The sequence below is a fragment of the Aptenodytes patagonicus genome, chromosome 2 (assembly GCF_965638725.1).
Source record: "Aptenodytes patagonicus chromosome 2, bAptPat1.pri.cur, whole genome shotgun sequence".
Lineage (NCBI taxonomy): Eukaryota > Metazoa > Chordata > Aves > Sphenisciformes > Spheniscidae > Aptenodytes > Aptenodytes patagonicus.
Genome location: NC_134950.1, coordinates 155,622,441 through 155,644,558, shown reverse-complemented (window position 1 = coordinate 155,644,558; position 22,118 = coordinate 155,622,441). Strand labels below are relative to the sequence as shown.

The 22,118-nt window shown below is 37.8% G+C and overlaps 1 protein-coding gene across 10 annotated transcripts in view; it reads left to right on the top strand.

The window, feature by feature from the left end:
• The window catches only part of ARHGAP12 (Rho GTPase activating protein 12), an 83,694-nt gene that overhangs the window by 22,610 nt on the left and 38,966 nt on the right, over positions 1–22,118 (top strand). For 7 of the 10 annotated variants that reach the window (XM_076331825.1, XM_076331822.1, XM_076331823.1 and 4 more), the window contains 2 exons: positions 13,884–14,147; positions 21,114–21,254. In XM_076331825.1, the coding sequence (XP_076187940.1) occupies positions 13,884–14,147; positions 21,114–21,254 (405 nt within the window). The remainder of the gene's footprint in view (positions 1–13,883; positions 14,148–21,113; positions 21,255–22,118) is intronic. The other 3 variants (XM_076331826.1, XM_076331827.1, XM_076331821.1) reach the window with 1 other exon arrangement.

Below are 22,118 nucleotides of genomic sequence, written 5' to 3'. Positions count from 1 at the left end.
TTGATCTAACTGCGACAGCAGGCCTTTGGAGATGGAGCCTGTACTTGAAATATCACAATACTTGTTTCCACCCCCCTCTTATTTCTGGCAGGCTGTGCCTCTTTGTTTCAGCTCTCCATAAGAGGTCTTTCATCCTGTGAAAACTTTGTTTGAGAAGGATCTGCAAACAAGCAGGGGGATTTCTGCTAAACATTTAATTAGGATTAGTTGTTGATACTTGTCTGAAGGAATGAAATCGCACAGAAAGCTGGAATAAGATTTTTTTTGTGTGTGTGTGTGTCCTGTTACTTACACAGTTGGCTTCCACAGCAAGCACAGCATTTTATGTGGAACAGATAGTTCCAAGCCTTTACGTGAGAAATTTAACCTTAGGATGTCAAATGTTAGGTAGCGGGCTAATTTTTTTCCTTTTCTTTTTTGAGTTACCAAAGAACTCGGATATCACAGTCAGGGATAATTGTAGTTACTTCATAGTCTGATTTATACTGAAAGTTGTAGAAAAAGTTACAGTGAAACAGAGGAAATACTTCTGTTGACCATGTTAATTATCAGTCCAATCTATAATTATCAGTCCAATCTATAAATGTTTTCACCTCAATATACTTCCCTAAAATGGATGCTTAAAAAGAATATATATATATATCCTGAACTATGTTTTGGGGAACTTGGCTGGCATGCTGTGCTGTTTAACCTTCCTTTGTTTCAGTTTTCGTATCAGTGTACAGTTGGGCGTACTGAAGTGGAGCTGCTTCCTATTAAGTAGATCTGAGGAGTCAGAAAATAAAATATATATTTTACTTTCATTACTGAAAGCTTGATGAGATGCTAATTGTCGAAGCATCTAATTTCTTATTTAAAATCGTGTAGCTTTCTATGAAGTGGGCCTGTAACCTCTTGATTCTCATGGTGCTTGACCACTAATCCATATGGCTGCCTATTCAACAGTAGTCATACTAGCCTGGCAGTGGAGATACTTTCAGTGTTTTGTTTGTTTTTTCCTTTGTCATAATTTTTAGTTGAATGTTAAGGTTTGATTTATTTTAAATTTTTTTTAAACTTGAATTGCTCAATAGTTCATGTAGGACATAAAGGACCATTAGAACCTGTTCTGATGCCTCTTTTGCAATGCATACCAGTGAACATCATACAATAATTTTCTGTGTGAAACCTGTAACTTATGTTTAAGGAGGATTGTTGGAGGAGGGGAGATACTCAGATTTAGGTTTTGCTTTTGAGGGTGGATGGCTGTGCCGAGCTTCCAGGGGTAGGCTTAGTCCGTTGTTGAGGAACCCATTTGTTATTATTCTTTGAATATTCTGGCATACACTTTTAAAAAAAAAAAAAAAAAAAAAAAAGTAAGTTTCTAGACCATGTGACACTGCTTTAGTCCCTTCACCAATTCTTTATTTAAGATATGATAGACATACTATAGGCTGTATGCACTGAAGCCATTTTGTGGTTCTTTCTCAATTACTGTAAAATACAATCCACAGATTTTTTTTTTTATCGTAATGGCCCATTGAAATTACATTTGAACTGCAAAAATTACAACTAACTGCTTCTGAACAGATAAGTATTAAAGTTCAGATTGCACCGCAGTTACTCATAGCTTAAAAAAGCCAAGCAAAAGCCCCAAAGCCCAGTTCACTTAGTTTGCAAGACCTCTATTTTGTATTACAAAATGCAGCTGGTTTCATCATTTGCTTATTTGCAACTTCTCAGGGAAGACAAGTGACTTGAAGTTTCCTGTCAGTGCTGCAGCTGTGAAAGCGAGCCGGGGGAAATGGCCACAGGTCTCAGTAAAACTGCTCTTCGTTAAACATGTGGGGTTTGCCATCTAACTCGTAACATTTTTAGTGTTGGTTTGGTTTTTTTTTTCCCCAATTGTACCTGGGAATTGACTTACCAGCTTCATTTCTGAGGGCTGTGAAGTGATAATCAAGGAAGAATAATTGAAACACAAACACAAGCATGTCCAGTTGTCTGGCACATTTCAGGGTATTGCTTTGGGTGACTTAAATTCTGTGCTGGAAAGCTTTTTAGTATAGAAATGATTTCACTGCCTTTGTGACTGTCACCGAACAGAGAAGTGGGTTTGTCCATTGTTGAACTTACCTGCTCTGAAAAATCTATGTATTAATCCCACAAAGTATAGCGTTGTGTATATTTTCCTGTCTGGTTTGTTTTGCATCTTATTTTTTGGGTTAGCCACCTCAGTGAACAGGACAGGAGCCACTACGGGGTTGACGTGACTGAGTGAATGGGGGCATGTCCTTATTTTTCTGAAATCTGAGAAGCTTGATTCTCTAAAACTCATCTCTTGGATCTTTGGGAATGTCTGAAATCAGAAGCATGACTAGATCCAGTGGAAACTTCTTGGTTTATCCATGTCAGTTTTGCTACTGGTTGAAGAAAATTGTCCTCAGTTGTTTTTTTTTTTTGGGGGGGGGGGGGGGGGGAGGGGGGATCTTCCCTTTCCTTACTGGTATGTTTCTGAATGTTTTATAACTCTTCTGGGTTGTAACTTATTTTAAGTATTGATATACCCTGGAGGCTTGCAGAAGAAAGGAAGAGATAGCAGCTTTTCTTGCTTTAATTAAGATATTCCCACCATACCTGACCAGGTTTTTCTACTAAAAATTAATATTAGTAATATGTTTTTTTAATTTTGCAAAAAGTGACTATAAGCACTCTGAACAATGTACTGCTCCTATTTTTCTTAAAGAAAAATAAAACAAAAATTGACAGACATAGCAGTTGAGCATAGCTAAGACTACATGTTAGTCCTTTGCCTCACTACACTTTCCATTCCATCTCATTTGATGACAACTGTGGCAAAAGTATCCTTTTTCTTTTTAATTCTGTAAGGTAATATATTAGATGCAGAGTGATAGGCATTTTTTCTGTGCTTGTCCGCGTAGACTGGTGGAAGACCTTCAGCATTGCCAGAACTGGTGAATGCCTCACTGGTAAGCGGGCAACTCACACCCGAGTCTGTGCAACAGTGGAGTTCCCTAGATGTGCTTATTTTGCAGTTACCTTGGTTTACCTGTTGCCTGAGAGTCATAACGAGTAAAGCTTATCATCAAGTTTTTTCCTGTGTTTGGAAGGGCTTGGGTGGCTGTGCGGAAAATGTTTTATTTTCTATTGCATATATGAAGTATTGCATGTCTTGTATTTTATGTTAAAATAGTTTTTTCTCAACATACTAACAAACCCACTTTCTTCAGAAATCAGTTTTTTCACGCCAAGTGGAGGACTTAAGCTAGTGAACAAAATTGTATTTCTCTCTTCACTCTTATCATTTGTGCTACTACTACGTTCTGTACTCTGAGGTGACAGGAAGAGCAGTCCTTACTCAGCTTAAAAATCTTTGTTATTCTCTGTCTGAGCTACTTGGGGTACTTCTTTCTTCCTTTGATGGCATGAGGCCTCTTCTACTTCAGGTATGTTCTTTAATGCTCCGATCACTATGGTACTGCATTGCTTGTTCTTATAGGCTGTTTGTTTTTCTTCTGAAAAAAACACGGACTTAAGCCCAACACTTCAGTTGTTTATGCTTGTACAATAAAATAGCTTCTTACTGTACATTTTTAATAGCTTGCTCCATTCGTTTCTACCTTCAGATGTGAATGTGCTGCCTTTCAGGATGAGGGTTACAAATGTGCGAAGCTATACAAAACCTTGTGAAGGTAATAAAAACAACCCCAACGTGGTTCTTTCTCACTGCATAGGGACAGAAGCAAGAATACCAAAAGTGCTATAGAAAGTTGTTGATTAACCTGCACTTAAACCTTCAAGGAAAGTTCCCTATTTTCCTGATCAGGCTGTTGCAAGGTTTCATTCCTTGTACCTTGCTTCTCTCCATACATAAGTAAGTTTTTTTTTTTTAATTTAACCATTTTTTTCCCCTCTCCCTGCCAGAAATAGACAAGTCTTTACTTATTATTGTCTCTATAACTGATTCCATTTTAGATGTTTGAAGGTAATTCCTGCTCCCAGCCACCTTTGGGGTTTAATGATGCAGCTAAACTTCCTTCAGAGCTAACAGGTTCTGAAAGAAAAGGTCCTGCTCTCCTGTCTCCTAAGTCAGTCAGACACTTCAAAGGCATCTCTGACCGACCTTGCAGTGACCTGGAAACATCTAAAGAGTCTAAATATGGGGACTTTTGTTTGTTTTTGTTTTTGAAGTCTCAATGGTGTTAATTTACTGCCATTCTAGTTTCTTCCATCAGCTTGCTGCAGGGTCACATCAGCATCATGGGGGGGCGGAGGGGAAGGGAGATGGGGTTGCTCCTCTTGGTATCGGGTGGCCAGTAGACCAGCTTAGCTGTATCTTAAAATTGTATCAGTAGTCTTTTATTTTCTGAAATAAATTTGTGGTTTTTTCTTGTTTTCTAAACATTGAGTTGTTGGCTGAGTCCTTTGAACTGTGTGCTTTATTAATTTGGTGACACGAACTGAATTAGCAAAAGCATTTGCTGAACTTCTGGTATAAGCAGAAGTGTCAGTGTGGCTTCTGCCTTTCTACACAAAGGAAATTCTTTGCTTGTGTGCATGGGGAGTTAGGGTAACTAACTCATTTAAAACGGTGAATTACTTTTCTCTTGGCTTCCCTTTCTGCTAAGATGAGCAAACCAGTTTTTCCAAGAGGAAAAAGAGGAAAAAAAAGAGATTTTTTTTTTTTTTTTTTAAATAGTAGATATTCTGATGTGTTAAAGGATAGCTGTTGAAAAATTTTCCTGAAATTAGAAATATGGAAACATCAGGACTTTGCCTGTACAGACTTAAGAACAATTACATCCTGGGATTCATATTTCCCTAACCTAGGTCTGTTTTATGTTAGAGTATGAATAAATTACTTGATGAACAGGTTTTGTCATAATTTTTCTAGACTTTGGGTGTATAATTTGATTTTTGGTTTGTAGAGTTATAGACCTAGCATGACAGTACGTAAAATGTGGATCTTCAAATCATCTATTTTGAAATTGTATAGCCAGTCAGGATCCCTACAACATACTTTTCAGATGTTGCTCTCAGTTTATAAATTGGGCAGTATTGAAACTTGTTTCTCAGGTTTTTAATATAATGTTTATGGAAGTTAATGTAAATAGCTACACCGGTTGTTTTCTGAAGGGATTGCCTGTTTATTCCCAAGTGGGACATTATAATCAAGGAAACTGCCCACTGGAGATTTGAGCATGAGTAGCGCAGTACCTTGGGAAGAGTAGTGGCAAGTAATAAACTCAGGGAAAGCTCTGAGAAGCAGATGTGGAAGGTAGCAGCTGCCTATTAAACTGTGTGAAGTACAGCTGCCTGGGTGTTCAGGAAAGGATAGAGCCTACTGGTTGCATGACAGAATATATTCTTGTTAATATATTAGTAAGGCAAGCCAACAGAAATTATTCTAGTGTCTGATTTCATACTATTCCGTGGTTGCTTCCTGGGCCAGTTAGCTGTGTTATTCACTGGGGTTTGCTGCCTTAATTTATTCCCATAACATATTTCCAGTATACCAGTAAGTGTGCTGATACATTAGCATTGCTTATACTGTTCAAATACTGGTGATGTTCTGCAGCTGCATATGTTGTTAAAAACTTTTAAGTGTTGCAGTTCATAAGCTCAAAAAGATATTTTGAAATTATTCTAACACCTAACAAAGAAATACTGGCATAACAAATGCTTGCAGAATTTGCTGCCACAAGCAACATTTAGTGAAGCAGAGTTTCACACAAGTGAAATCTGCTTTTACAGCAGAGTAAAAGGATAACAGCTGTAAATTGTGTGGGAGTTCTGCATTTTCTTGTCAAGTGTTTGGAACTAAATACCCTTTCTGACAGAACACAGATTTGATGACTGCTGTGTTTTAGAACCATCTCTTGCAAATTGTTATTTTCTCTATTTTTTTTTTTAAATTAATATTTGGAAATTGAGCCATTAATATATACATATATAGCTTTTTAATTTTCAATGGCTCTGGCTTTTTCCTTCTCTTTCAAATAGTAAAATACTACAATTTTTGTTCTACTGAGTCATGGGTTTTTGGTAACTTGCAAGGTAGTAGTTAGATTTCATTCTGTGTGATCAAATGGTACTCAAGCTATCTTTTAGGCTTTTGAGCTTGCCCAGTAGTACAACTTCAGTAACTTTTGAGTAACTTGGGAGTCTTACCAGAGGTGATGTTTACTTTCCTATCTGCACTTTCCATGGGTGCCTGGCTTTACACCGCTTTGCGTAAGCACTGGACCCTCAGAAGTACACTTAAATGCTATGGGATCTGTACTTTTGAAAATGTAAAGTGTAGAAAAAATTGCTATTCAGTTTGAAGTGACTTAAACTGATAGAAACTTTTTCTTGACCTTTAAGCTATTATGAGTTCAAATAACACCATTCTACCCCCTCAATTATATTTCATAGGAGCTAACTTCTTAGGCGTGCTATGGTACTGTAATGGTGACAACATAGAAATGTTCCATGAAGATGTTAATAATCTGTCTTAAAAAATACTTTGACCTCTCTGAGGTAAATGAGATGTATGGCTGTACAGTTAAATCAGTTAAAACAGTAAATGGCTTATTAAAAGACGGCTCTCCAGTACTCCTGAAACTTTAAGAGATTATTTTGTTCTATCGGTTATTCTGCTGTAACACTTCTAAAATAACTGAAGAACTTCTTGTGCTCTTTTGATACTGCCCTTCTGAAAAGCTGTAACTGTTGGCATATTACAGGACAGTTTTCCACTGGAGAAAGCAAGTTAGGTTTTTCTGGTGTTTTCTTAGTGTACTATCTTAGCTTTTATAGAAAATAATCCTCGAGAGACATCACAAATTTTTCCCCACATCTTTATTCTTCACAAATCTGCATTCAAACATGTACTGCGGGTTCCCCAGAGGTCAAGAATTGACAGCAGTTAAACTAAAATGCAGAATAAACATGGTGTTTCTACTAGTGTTGTTGAAACATCCTTGTTATAGAACAAATTGATACCACTTCCATGAAGGTGGAGGAAAAATAAATGTGTAAATCTATTACTGCATGGCATGTCCAGGTTGTTCAAGATGCTGGCTAAATTTCTGAAATAGGTTTTGGATACTACATTATGTCTGTTGAAAGTGTCAGTGTTTTACATGGTGAAGTGAACAGGGTAAAAAAAGAGTGAAGGAAATTTACTGGCTGACTTTTCAACATTGTTAAATTTGGCCACTCTTTCCTAACTGGGGTAAGCTTGCTGTGTAAGCATGTATGAAGTAAAGTGTTTCATACGGTATTTAAATTTTCTACTATAGGAAAAGCTGCTTTGTCTATATCCTTGGACAAAAGCTTTTTTATGGAAGGGAGAAGCTAGATTGTGCAAATGGCAAAGTACAAGTACGGTAAACACTGTCATCTTTGTGCACGTTTTACAAAGGATCCCATTGTAAGATCTTATTTCCGTTTTTTAAAATATTTGACATCACTGTTGCAATCCTTCGATCAATTATGTACTTTCTTTTATTGCTATAAACTTCCTAAGTTCATATGTAATAGTTTTGCTCACAGAGATGGTCATGAGCACTACAAAAATGTGAATGGGAAATCTGTAGAGTGTACAGGAAAAAAAGGTTTTCCGTCAATTTTCTTTGATTGGTCACTTACGATGGATGATCTGGGAGTGTTGTCTCTGGTACGCAGAGACACAGCCAACTGCTCCCCTCTGTAGCAGGCCAGGACGTACCAGAGAGTCCTCCTGCTGCAGCCGCTTTCCACTGCTGTTCCTAAGTGCTTGTGGATGTGACAGAAGAAGCCGCCTCTTGGCTTTCTGTGCTGTGGGACTTTTGCAGTACCATTTAATGAATCATTGTCTCGATGAGTATGAAAATAATTTAAGTCACTACTTCTGGGCTACCGAGAAAAGGGAGTGTGTTTAGTTTTAGAGGCTTTTTGCTACGCATCTAGATTTTTTTTTTTTAATTGATAAGGCATTACAACATCGCCAGATAAAGATTTATATTTTCGGCAACTTTGGGAATTTTTTTTTTTGGTGTTATAGGAGAGCTAAAGCAAAGGGAACTTAAATGGCTGAAATACCACAAGTGCATTCTGGCAGAACACAGTGTCCTATGTGCTAAGGCTCATAAAACAAAATATTAATAGATGTATTTATATTAAAATGAATTGTATGTAAATATCTCCAGAAATGGAAGAAAGTAATAGTTCAGCCTGTAATTTAGTGTAAGTAAAATGCAAAATTGACCCAAAGATAGAATTAACAAAAGTAAATCAGATGCTTAATTTTACTGTTTTCAATCTGATGGAAAGTTATCGGCTAGCCATTTTAAAAAATTACTTTGAGCGTATGTAGTCAATTTTTAAGTGGGACATTTTAAACATTTAACTGTTGAATGGCCTTTACTAGGCCATATTTGAATGATTTGTATGGGATGATTTTAATTCTGCATTGCTTTGCAATGTCATTTATTTTTTTCTTACCACTTTATAATGGCAAATCAGCTGAACATGAGGACTGCAATGCAGTTAAATAATATACTACTCTAGCTTGTCCGAAATTTATAGTCAACTATTAACAGGCTTATAATATTTACTGTCATCTTTTTATGCGTTCCTTAGACTTACAGAGTGAATTAGCCAGTTAAGGTTGGAGAAGGTTAGTGCATAAAAAATTATTTGGGTTCTCATTCCAATTTTGCTTGCTAAATTAGTTTGCTATCTTCACCTCTGAGGTAGTAGAGGACTTGCTGAAAAATCTCCCTCGTGGATTTTTGGGTATTACAGTAAGTTTTAAATGTGCCTGAATACGTTAGAAAGAAAGTAGGGTCCAGAATATGTGTGTAAAAACATAAGCCAAGAGCAGAAAGAGGAAGGAGGAGATGAGCTAATTATTCCAGTTAAAGCTGTCACTTCGTGAAAATGAAACTGTAGAGTTTTTGAGATTTCTTTTATATAATTCCTGTTGAATAAAGCTGGTATTGAAGTCCCAGGCCTTCCTAAAAGGACAGTGGCAATTCCTTGGCAAGAAGCTCGGTTGTTGAGGGAGCTGGGATGCCTCGTTCCCTGTCTCGGGATGCTGTGGGATGTGCCTGTCCTTTCTTCGGCTTGCTGCTGCAAGGAGCTGGTATTCCCTCATTTTCCATGGACAACCTGTTGCTTGTAACTTCATAAACGGTATTAAGATGAGATGTGCCTTTTTTTTTATTAATTTTTTCATTTTTAGCAGCTAGTCTTAGCAATCCAAATGCTGCTACTGCAATGGAAGCTTTTAATTTCAAGTTCATAATACTAAGAAAAGCTGCAAACAGAGGCACGACAAAGCAATTTATTTGTAAAGGTGGGAAAGTCACGTGTGGTAGGTCGTGTTTTGCAGGCTGGCATTGCAGTCGTTCTTTAAGCAGTTGTTATGTTCTAGAAGTTTTTGTCTTGGATTTAAGTGCTGTAAAAGGAAAAAGGTAGTTGCCAGTTTGAAGGAAACTTTGTTTTCTGTCTTTTAATTGCTGGCATCCTCAATGCGGTATGTTCTCATTGCATCAAAGGACACCAAAAGCATTTTTAGGTGGTGGATAGGGAAGAGATCTGTAGTCCTTGTTTCTCCCAGAACTGAAGTCTTACCCTGTTGGGAGTGCACGGAACCTTTTTCTTTTAAGTTTGCTTTAATTTTGAATGCTTAAACAAATACTGCCATCTGAAAAAAGCCATTTGTATAAGGTAACATTAAAATTTAAGGTATCCTCTGAGAAGGTGATATGCGTTTTGGTAATGAAAAGTACCTTGTGAATATATATGTATAGTAAGTTTGTTTTTCATTGCACTGAGTTCAAGTGTTCGGAGGCCCGATAGCCTATCTGCGGCCTTTGTTGAAAATGTTGACTGTTCATTCATCAATGATTAACAGGTTGTTTTATTTAAAGGCACTTCCTACTGTGTCAGTATAAAAAACTATGTTCTGAAAAAGCTGTGTGTACAGTCCCTATTTGAAGAATGTTGTGTGTTGATCATGGAAACTTTGTCCTGCCTGCGTGAAACTCTCTTCCTTATCAATTTGCAAGGATTTAGTGCTAGCAGACTTTTCTGTGAGACTGAACTTAAATATGGCAGATTTCTAAAGTATTAAAATACAGAGCATTACTGAGCTCAGGGAGAGGTCCTTATTTTCAGTCCTTATATTCATAAATTGTCATAGTGCTTAATGGGCTGTACAATTTTCATTCAAGTTGTAGCATCATAGAAGTATTTCTGCTTTCTAATTTTTTTCACTTTTCTAGCAAGAGTCCTTCTCTGTTCTTAGCAGGAGAAAGCAACATGAAAAAGTCTGAAATCCCTTTCAAATAGCAAATGAATGTTGAAATGTTTTGAGTATAAGGCATTTTGTGTGTGCGTGTATGGGCACGTTGAAGGACGTGTTCTTGTGATTCTGATAGTGAGAAGACAAGAAGCCTCTTTTCGTGGATTTAATTCCATGTTTATGAGCATTTGGAGCCTGTTAGTGCAAAAATGAAGCTCAGGGAGTGAAGTTATAGCTGGAAGTCCTCATGTACATACAGAGCTGTTTAGTGTTTAGCATATATTTAAGTTTCACTTAACTGTGCATGTCTGGTTTTGGAAAAACAGCCATGGAAGTGGTCAGAAACTATTTTGATCTAGGTAATGCTTCCCTATTCGGATTTATACATTGGTAATGAGTAATGGGTTTGGTGAAGGAAGGGAATACAGTTAAATTAATGTGCTTTTTGGTTTGAAACTATTAAAGGTTTTTGCAGAACTCAGTCTTGAACTTAAAACAGTCACCTTAAGAAAAACGGTGGCGAGGAGGTGCAGGGCTCGGGAGCTCTACAGGGACATCTAGTGGGACCTGCCTCTCTGCAGGACTCTCCTTCCCAAGCTGGGTGGGGAGAGGATTGATCCTTCTGCCAACACGGACGTAGAAAGTACACTGAAGTTAATGTCAGGAAACTTTGAGCTTTCTAAAAGCTGTTTTTCCCATCAATAAATGAGAAATTCTTCACAAAACTAGCCTTGATAAGGTTGGGTGCTGTTGAACTGAGCATTATTGTAGACAACAACATACCTCGTTGCGTGGCTCGAGGTATGAGGAAGTATTATTGTATGCTATGTGGTTTATTTAAAATAGTTCCTGATAAGAAAGTTGTATCCCTCAAAGACGTACTTATGAGCTAAGCTGTATGTTGTAGTTAGATTGATGGCTTTGCATTTTTTTATGCTTCGCTGAAAGCAGTAACTTACAGGTGCCTTTCAAAAATCTTGCAATTCTCACAAAAAAATCTGTCAGAAGAGAGAGCAACAGGGAATGAAAGTAGCTGGAGGCTTGGTTGGCAGGACAGTTAGCTGTCTTGTTTGTTGTTCAGGACAAAAGTTCTGGCTTTCCCTTGAAAACTAGAAATCGGTATATTGAGTTTGGAAGTACTAAGCATTCAGAAGAAAACCCCTCATTACGCTTTCATATCATGTTACTGTTTTAAACTTAACTAGTATGCTGCCTGGGTTATGTGGCAGTACGTTGGTTTGTGAGCTTCCAGTATCAGCTTAGCATATCACATGTCCTGCAGTTTCATCTGGGGTTGTTCTGGTTATAATGCTGAAACCATTGAAAACAATGTGAAACCTCTGAACCATATTCCTATGCGTTGCTTGAGAAAATGTTCTAAAAACTATATCAAGCATTCTGTGTCATAGGCTTTCTGTTTGGAAAACACTTTTATTAATACACAAAACTGTTCTTTTAATAATGGCACTTAATTGTCTTAATTAAAGCAAAAAAGCAACTGGCAAATGCAGGCCAGACAGCAAAGCCTTCTTACTGTCTTGTGTGGAAGAGCAATTTTAGAAGGATGCGAGTGTTGTGCAAGCCACCGGCCTCCCGCCGCAGCAGCCAGGACACTTCATGGTGCTGCTTTTGCCACTTCCTTGAAATAGAGGAAGAACCTGAAGGTTTGTGCATTCCCCGGTGCAGATGTATGTTGTCGCTTCAAATGACAAGCCTGGTGGCTTCATGGCAGGACAATTTACATGGGAAGTGCAGCTCTGCAGGCCGATTGGGAAACGAATGCAGAAACTGTGCTTTTGAATGAGGAGACGTCGAGGTTACTCTCCCAGCGTCCTGGGGAATCGAGGTTCATCCCTGAAGACAGTGGGGTGATGCTTTGTTCATAGTAGCGTTCTTTATGCTTGTTAGTGCTCTCAAGAGCAGCTCTACCAAAGGCAGCCATTCTACCCTCCTCAAAAAAAAAGAAAAGAAAAAGAAAGGGGGGGGACTTGGATAATAGAAAAATAGTCTTTTACTGTTCATCAAGTTTTGTAATGGATTTTTTCTTTTCCTTTGAATTAGGTAGAGGAGGATACTAATTGGTTTTGGCTCTCTGATTCTGCCAGTGCTGCAATCACCCCCCTGCCCTTGTGGTTTGCCTTAAACATACTGTACTTGCTATATCTAGTGAGCTGGGTTTTCTCTTTTAAAGGTGCACAAAACAAGTCCATGCCTGTTTTAATCTCATTAAGTTCCTCTCTAGCTGTTTCCCCTGTTGGTTGTGGATATTGCCCATATTTGGTTCTAGCTATTGTACAATCAGTTTATATCTGATTGTGTGGTATGATATGCTGTCTTGCCTGAGCAAACCCCGATAGTTTATGATTAGATGTGGCCTAGATTAGCAGCTTATGATTTTAATGTTTAAAAGTACATTATAAAAGATCTTTTATGTAATGCAATAAGTTATTTTTTCCTGTGAAAGATGTAACAAGAGGCACAAGGACTTGCCTGCAGCAAAGCTTCTGAATTAAAACCAAGCAGAGGGAAGGGATGGTATAAATTATATAGATCATTCCTTTAGAGTACCTAAATACAGACATGGCAGTGCATGGTCAGGAAACTATTCAATTTGGATTAATAAGCTGCTTTCACAGTCTCATAATCACAGCTCTTGTGAAAACACATGCTCTTATATTCTTCAATGGTGTGTTTTATGTACTTGTATTATACTTTAAAAATTGAACATCTGAAAGTGTATTTCTCTCCTAAACACTTTAGTGGCTTATTTGAAAGTACTCATGGTTTCAGTGAGTGCCATGGACTTCTAACCATGCTTTCTGCTGGCCTTCATGTTAGCAAACTGTTTATTAATGAGAAATTGTCACTAGTGTTTCGTTCTCTTGTAGATATTTGTTGTTCTACTTGTGTGCATGTATATTAATAAAATTAGGTGGATAAGAATATCCACTTAATTTCTGTAAGAATAGAGTGGTAATCAGAACACTCGGTGATGCTGCCTAAAATATTTTTAAATAAGCATCTGTTTGGAAAGACATACAGGTAAACTGTCCAGGTGTTTTCCAGAGTTTCTTAGTCACAACATTGTGCTCGTCTTTCCAACTGAACTGTCCGTTTAGATCTTGCTGAGAAGATAAAAGTGCTGCTTTACATTCACCATCATCTGTATTGGCAGTGAGGGGGACAGGTTGAGGAACCATCTTTGCTTAATGAGTGGCATCTCAGAAATGCTATGTTTTGTCTTGAACAAGGTCACATTACTTACAGTTCCTGAGCAATACTTGAACGGTAAAGCTGAAGGTTTTCCACAAGGCAAGCATATAATTATTTTTATGATGATTCCAGTGTATGATGATTCAGCTGTCATCTGGAGAAATGCTGAAAAATTGTTTCACTATTAAATAAATACAGCTTGTGATATCTACCTTACAGTTAACAATCTAATGTTTTCACACCCCAGCATCTTGTGGCTGTCCTTTGTGCTTTTGTACTTAACAACAAAAAAGGGAGTTTGTTGGTTTGTTTTACAACTGTAGTATATTCTGATTTGTAAGGGAGCATTCTAAAATTCATTTGCTCTTTAACAACACATTTCTTCTCTCAATAGCCGACTACTCCACCAAGCCAAGGGAGGCCTGATTCACCAGTTTATGCTAATTTACAAGAACTGAAAATATCTCAGTCTGCACTTCCACCACTACCTACAAGTGCTCCGGTCCAAATAAATGGGGAATGGGAAACCCATAAAGATACGACAGGACGCTGTTATTACTACAACAGAGGATCACAGGAACGAACCTGGAAACCTCCGCGGTGGGCCCGAGATGCAAGCATTAATAAAGGGGATTCCCAGAGCCATGCAGATCATGAGGTAGTTCCTTCTGAGATCACAAGCAATGAGATTGTAATGCATATGAATGCTGTTTTGCTATGGAATTTGGTATCTCTGAGTTTTGAGGTGTCAAGGAGTGTCATTGTTTGTCTTTTTGGTCATGTGTCTTGGTATGAAGTAGTAAACAATTTAGCTCTTCAGTTGCTTTTGTGTACAAGAATGTGTACATGAACTGTGTACAAGAGTAGTAAGTTGTAAAAAGTGCCTTACAGTCCCTCAGCAGGTATTGCAGCTTTTCTTTTAAAGGTAAAGGAAAATGAAGATATTTTGAAACTAATAGGACTATAAGTGACAATAGAGTAATGACAACCATCGTAACTTCTCTGACATGGAGTGCTTTCTCTTTCGTGGTGTATTTGGCACATATTTGGGGGAAAGGAGGGGGAGCGTGACAGTGCTTCTAGAAGCAGGATTTATGGGCATGTGTTGAAAAAGGCAAGGAGAATTATTTTTATCAACATCAGTTAAATACACAGTAAAACAAAGGCAGGGGATATACAGGTGTTTGCTACTGCTTGGTTAATGGCAGTAAATTTAAGTATGAGATGTTTTTCTTACAGAGGAATTAAGATGGATGTGGAGAACTCCAGAGTTCTAGAGCCAAAACCAGACTTAATGGAGTTCCACAGCACTTTCCACCCGTGTCAAAAATACTGACATAATTGAAGCTTCTATCAAATTAAAATACATTGATTTTTATTTTCTTACTTAGATTTATACATACTATATATTCTATGGTGCTTTTAAAATGTTTTGTTGTTTTTTTTTTTTTTAAAAGGGGCATATGTGACTGTCCAAACTCAAATTTTATTTAGTTAATGAGTTGTTAAAGAGGTGGAATAATCATAGTGAATATAAAAAGCAAGTTTAGCTGGGTAACTTGTTGCAGCATTTTCTTTAATCATTTGCTTAGGAGATTTGACTTTACACACTTGTCAATGATTTCTGCCGTGGATAGTTGTAGAACAAACTAGGAGAAAGGGCAGTTAAAGGAGCAATATTTTGTTACCAAATTGTATTAACTTTGAGAAAATCCTTTTCTTCATTCTGTGAATGATATCCTAGAGAACAGAAGACGAGAACATTAAAATTACTATGCTAGAAGCTCTGCCTAGCCAAGTGTCTAGGCCCAAGGGTAGCAAATGCTGATGGGGGGAGGAAATCCACCCCAGCTTTTGGCAATTAGCCGTAGGAGCTTTTGACTAGATTACATTCAGGCCATAAGCATATTCTTTAGATATATCAATAGATTTTTTTTTTTTAATCATGCAAACCTCTTCCTTTTTGCGAAACCTTTTGGCAAAGCTTTGCCAAAAGGTTCTCGCTTAAGAGAGTTGAAGCTTGCCATGAAGTTATTTATGTTAAAAGATGATTGGGCTAATATTTGAGGTGCAGATACATTCTGTGCAGCCAGTTGCTGGGGGGAGCCAGACAGTGGTGTGTGTTCATCTGAACTGCAGTGGTTCAGATAAAGCAAAGGAATAGTCGGGAGATGGATATTACTATTTAAATATGCTTAAAACAGTGCTCTTGTGTTGAAACAGTTCTTAGGTTAATCAGTTTCCTGATTGAAAGAAAAAGCAAAAATTTATCAAGAAATTTTCTACATATTTCACTTCTATATACCCTTTTCAAATATGTATAGTTTAGGTGGATTTCTTCCTGAGCCTATTACAATGTTTAGTTTTAAAATTTAATTATGGACTGCTCAAAAATTTTAGATTGCTGGAAGCCCTGTCGTAGAAGTCTACCTCTGGGACAGTAGTGCCAGAAACAGGAGAGAAAGGAAAAAGGGACCCTTTCATTGCCTTTGGCAATGGCCTTCATAGCAACCATGATATCCGCAAGCATTTAAACAGCCAAATTTTCTTGCCACAGTCTAGTGGCAGCAACAGGTAAACTGGTGGAACGTTTGTGGCTGTCACTTTGGTATCTCCGGCGGTGGTCTATTAATTTCTCACTGGCTTTTCTTTTGCTGGATAAGACTCTCTTTTTAGTCTGGATAAGGTGATTGCTTTTTTGAGTAGTAACTCTCCTTGTAGTAAGTGTAACTGGTTTTCTGTTGTCATAATTCTTCCTTCTTTTCATGGAAGGAGTTGCAATAATTCTTTCTCCTTCCCCATCTGCAAATGCTCCCTCTGACTCTTACTCATACCTCTATACCACGACTTCACCACATGGTTGCGTGTTCAAAAAGCTTGATTTTTTTAAATTTTTTTTTTATTGCCCATAACTTATTTCAGCTCAGTTCTTCTGTTTATTTGTGATGCTTGAGGCATCACAGATTGGCCTTCAGACAGTTATATCTATCAAGTTTTCAGTGTTTAAGACCAATGGATGATGCATGTTTTGATTAATTTTTAACTAGACACAAGTTTATATTTACAGTAGCACAAGTTCCTTAAGTAATTTGTGTCCTCTGTGACTGGGTTATCAAAGCTGGAGTCTAGGGAGATACATGTTGCAAGGTCATGTCAATCCAGTTTCCAGCAGTTGTGTTGATTTTGAAGCTGCTCTCCTCCCCCTCCCTTTTCTGTTCTGCATTTGGGAGTGTACTTCACACTCCACTATTTATGTTCACCTTTTCGTTTATGACCTCTTAGTACTTAAACCAAGATACTTAAAGTAAAGGTTGAGATCCGAGCCTAAGCTACAGTAAAATATAGGACATCCCAAATTTTGTCTGATTATGAAGACTTAGAGCAAATATGTCTTAAATTAAATCTAATTATTATAATAATGAAGTTAAGTTGGCTTTTACACACTAATCTGAGTTATGCTTGTTCCCTTCAAATTTAGTAATAAAAGAGCATATGCAGGAAGGTTAAATGCTAGTTGTATCACTACTGATTTGTTGTCAGAGGAGCTTGTATTGTATTAGGTAGCAAAATGGCAAGGTGACGTAAAAATGAGAACTGTGAATGATAATATATTCTAATATATGTGTAATATATTCTAATATATGTGTAGTACATCAGAACATGAAATAGCTTATGGTTGGTCTTAGAACTTTGTGATTAGGAAATTGAATGTTATTGGATAATTAAGAAGGAGCAAAATTGTACCTAATTTGTCAAAGAAGTTGGTAACAGAAATGGCACAAAGAAAACAGTTGTAGGTTACGGCAGTTATTTGGATGGGGTGGGGGGAAGCAGTGAAGTCCTATTGACAGTGCCTCTAGAAAAGTGTAAGATTTTGGAATTACGGATAAAATTTGTCAGAGGTAGTGACTTGTTAATGTATTTGAGGAAGGAGTGCTTAACAGTAACTGGGAGAAATTTTGTCAGGTAGTGAAGTGATTTAATTAAGGTGGACTGTAAAAGGAATGAGATGGCATCATATCAGAGAAAGGCAAACATCTAATAGAATCATAGAATCATTAAGGTTGGAAAAGACCTCTAAGATCATTGAGTCCAACTGTTGACCCAACACCACCATGCCCACTAAACCATGTCCCTAAGATGTGTAGATGAGGTGCTTTTAAATACTTGCAGGGATGGTGACTCAACCACTTCCCTGGGCAGCCTGGTCCAATGTTTAACCACGCTTTCAGTAAAGAAATTTTTCCTCACGTCCAATCTAAACCTCCCCTGGCGCAACTTGGGGCCATTTCCTCTCGTCCTATCACTACTTACTTGGGAGAAGAGACCGACACCCACCTCACTACAACCTCCTTTCAGGTAGTTGTAGAGAGCGATGAGGTCTCCCCCTGAACCTCCTTTTCTCCAGGCTAAACAAGCTCAGTTCCCTCAGCCGCTCCTCGTAAGGCTTGTTCTCCAGACCCCTCACCAGCCTCGTTGCCCTTCTCTGGACACGCTCCAGCACCTCAACGTCCTTCTTGGAGTGAGGGGCCCAAAACTGAACACAGTATTCGAGGTGCGGCCTCACCAGTGCCGAGTACAGGGGCACGATCACTTCCCTACTCCTGCTGGCCACACTATTGCTGATACAGGCCAGGATGCCATTGGCCTTCTTGGCCGCCTGGGCACACTGCCGGCTCATGGTCAGCCGGCTGTCGACCAGCACCCCCAGGTCCTTTTCCGCCAGGCAGCTTTCCAGCCACTCTTCCCCAAGCCTGTAGCTCTGCATGGGGTTGTTGTGGCCAAAGTGCAGGACCCGGCACTTGGCCTCGTTGAATCTCATGCAGTTGGCCTGGGCCCATCGATCCAGCCTGTCCAGGTCCTTCTGCAGAGCCTTCCTACCCTCGAGCAGATCAACACTCCCACCCAACTTGGTGTCGTCTGCAAACTTACTGAGGGTGCACTCGATCCCCTCATCCAGATCATTGATAAAGATATTGAACAAGACTGGCCCCAAAATATACCTAGCTAGGAGACCATAATGTGAAGTAGAGATCAACAAATAAATGAGGAAGCTGTAGAAAAGCAACAGGATTTCATTTAAATTGAAAACTACATTTAAAACACGTGGCCAAGATGCAATTTCGTTCCCTGGTTTTTGTTTCAAAATAAACAATGGGTAATAAAGGGATGCTAGCTTCTTTAACTAGTCAGTATTCTTTCTTATTATTTTGATTTTTAGTAGTAGTAACTTTCAAAACTAGGCTGGTTAAGTGACAGAAGAGAGACTGTAACTGTTCCATTTTTTTATTAAATGCAGGGTGATGAGCTGGTCTCTGCCCTCAAGAATTTTCCATGTAAATGGAAAAAAGCCAAGAAAGACAGTAGTAGCGATGATTTGTGGGGACCTTTTCTGTCATTCCCTGTAGCGTCACAGCAAAGTTCTTAAAAGGTATAAGGTTGGGCAGCTGTCTGCTTAAGATGGCTTTATTTAAATATGGTATAGTATAATTGGGGATGGGACTGAGGAAAAGCATGGACAATACTTAAAAAGCATATAGGCAGTTAATACTGAAAAAGTGTTGAAAGTTAAATTGAAAGTTGCTGAACATGGTTTGGCCAGTGTTCTCTAACCCCTGTTGATACAGCTTTAGCAGTTGTTCGTACTAGCTGAAGGGACAAGGAGTGCCTTGGCTTGTTAAACTTGCAACAGCTCAAGAATTTTGTTTAAGTTTAGGTCTGCAAAGGCTAAATTCCTACATTGTATGGTAGGTGAGATTAGTTAAGCCTTGAGACATCAAGACTATTATTATATGGGTGCCTTATGGATAGACACACTAATAGTCATTCTTACTGAACAACAGTGGTTTTTCTAGGAGAATCTTCATTTTTAAGCCTTCTGTTTAGTTTTACGTGTGTACAGTGCTTCCTCAGTATCAGGAGTTGCCTGGAAGAGGCACATACAAATGCGTTATGTTATTCAGTCATAATTCCTGTGAATAGTAATAATAAAAATGTCCAAAGTCTACTACTTTGATTTAACAAATGTCAATGCATTTAATATTTAACCATTAAAGCATAATGTAAACTTAAATGTGTATACAGTACAGCTATCTTATAAAACAGTAGTTCAAGTGGGGCCAATAGCGCTCTTATCAACTCCTCAGTCTTAATTCATGTGTAAAAATGGGACTGAAGACTTTTTTTTTTCCTTTCCCAAGTGGTTAGAAATTGGCACTTTGGAATTTCATGTTACCCCATGTGCAAGAGAGGTGGCATTGTTTAATCCATAGTTTAGATACTCGCATTCTGTAGGCTGTAGAGGACCCTTACATTTTTCATGTTACTTTATTAATGACCTGAACATTTCTTATGGGTTTTGCTGTGCTTGGTAAGCTGGCTCGTGTCAGCGTAGGTAAGGTACTCAGAAAGGTAACACCAAAAACCTATGTAATAATAATTTGGAAATGTCACTGAACACCTAGTCTCTAAAACCACTGACTTTTAAAAACTGGTGAGTTTCTGATACCTGGATATTTTTTGGTAAGATTTAAGCTTTTCAGGAGAGGTTTTTTCTAGTTTAAAATTGAAATTCTGCCTTCCTCTGGCTTTATAGTTTTCCTCTAATCCCTTATACTTGTGTTATTGAACCTTAGTCAATATTTAACTATCATCATTTCGAATAGCAGGATGTGTTCCCTCTTAAGTGTTATGCCTCCTACTAGCCAAGGATCCAAGATAGTGTGAAAGGAAATCTGTACTGAATTCCTCAGGAGACTCTGGCATAGAGATACTGTTGTGGGAGATGAATGCAGGGAGATTTTTTTTTTATGTGAGGAATGGATGCTTTGAATAATAACTACAATATGTTAGCAAGGAGATGAATAGAGCGTACGAGGGAACAGAAACTGTTTGGTGTGTGTGCAAAATCTTTTTTCTACTTTACACATCAAACTTGCTCCTTGCATTATAATTCACTTCTACCTTCAGAAAATAATCTTACACCTCAGCTAGCTGTGCCTGGCAAAAAGTCTTGCTTTTGCATTGCTCACTGTCAAATGCATCAGAGTTGGAAGGAGGAGAGTGGAAATTCCTAATATTTTAGGATGCATTGCACAAGTACTGTAAAGTGCTGGGACCTACCAAGGTGCAACTGGAGTTTCAAGTTGTCCTTAATGATTATTGACTTCCAGATACTATTTGGGAAGGGAAGAAAAGGATTTAGTTGTGAAAGCTGGGATATTGCCAGAAGACCAAGGTAGCAGGTCTCCCAAGTTTTTTGGGGTGATGCAGACTACTAAAGTTAACTCTCTTCATCATTCCGTAATGTAAATCTGTGGGAATAAAATTTAGATCGGCAAAAAAATCGGAGTTTAAATTTGAGTAGCTGAAAACTGGTATAGTAGAATTAAAAAAATTGTATCAATACAAACCAGTTGTTCTGAAAATATTTTAAATTGTCTAGCAATTATCAAATATTTCTGTACTGTAAAAATGCATCTCTTATTCTCTGATGTAAGATATAAAAACATGAACTCCCTGCAATTTATTACTATTCTCTTTCTAGTCAAATAATCTTTGATCTTTCAGATTTTAAAGCGCTTTCATTCTCAAAACTGCCTTGTATGTTTCTGACTACTTGTAGCATATTTCATCAGAAGAAAACGACCACAGTTCTTGTTACAGCCAGTCAGATAGTCAGTATGGTTCTCCTCCAAAGGGTTGGTCAGAAGAGTTGGATGAACATGGTCAAACCTTATATACCAATGACTATACTAATGAAAAGGTACTTTTTCCTTCTTCTCATCACATGTTCTAAATCTTTTCCACTAATTCACTGTTAGAAATGCAGATTTCATTTCTAGATGTGGAAAGCATGCCTCAGCAGTATCTCCTTTAGTTTTTTAAATATGCATGAAACTTTAGCAGCCGAACTGACTTTTTTTTCCTTATGTATGTTCTTTACTATTCAGAAAAAGTTTTCTTATTTCCAGTTGGGTATCAGATTATATTAAATGAACGTATCATGTATAACTCTTTTTAATCCCCACCCTCCCCCATCCTCTTGGTTACACTTCAGGAATGAACTTCATACCAATTACTGTCTTTTAAGAGCTGTTCTTGTCTACATAGGACTTCCAGTTAGGATGGTTTCGAACTGAAAATAACGCTGCTTTATCAGTTTCATCCTTTCCTTTACTAGAGATTTTCAGTACTGCTTTCAGATGTAGACAAACTTCTTAATTAAACTACAGCTGTATCAGCAGATGTATGTTCTATTTTAATTATCTAATTGCTATTGACAACTTACTGTGATTTTGGGCATGTCATAAAAATTTCTCCCACATAGGATAAATGGCAATATTTGTGTATACTTGTAAAGCAGTCCGTTTTTCTAATTGTTCACTAAAGCTGCATTTTGTTTTTTTAACCTCAAAAAGTGTTCATTGAAACAGCAATTTGTTTACCGTATTATAGCACCACCTCTTCTCCTGTTGATGTACGCAAATTTTTTTTTTTTGAAAGAAGTTTTTAAATAATTGAGTTCTATGTCAGTTTTGGAATCTTATCCTGCTTAATCTATTTCTGCTAAACATCTGTAGAGCCACATACCTATGTTTTGGCAAATAGGCAAACTTTTTTTAAATTG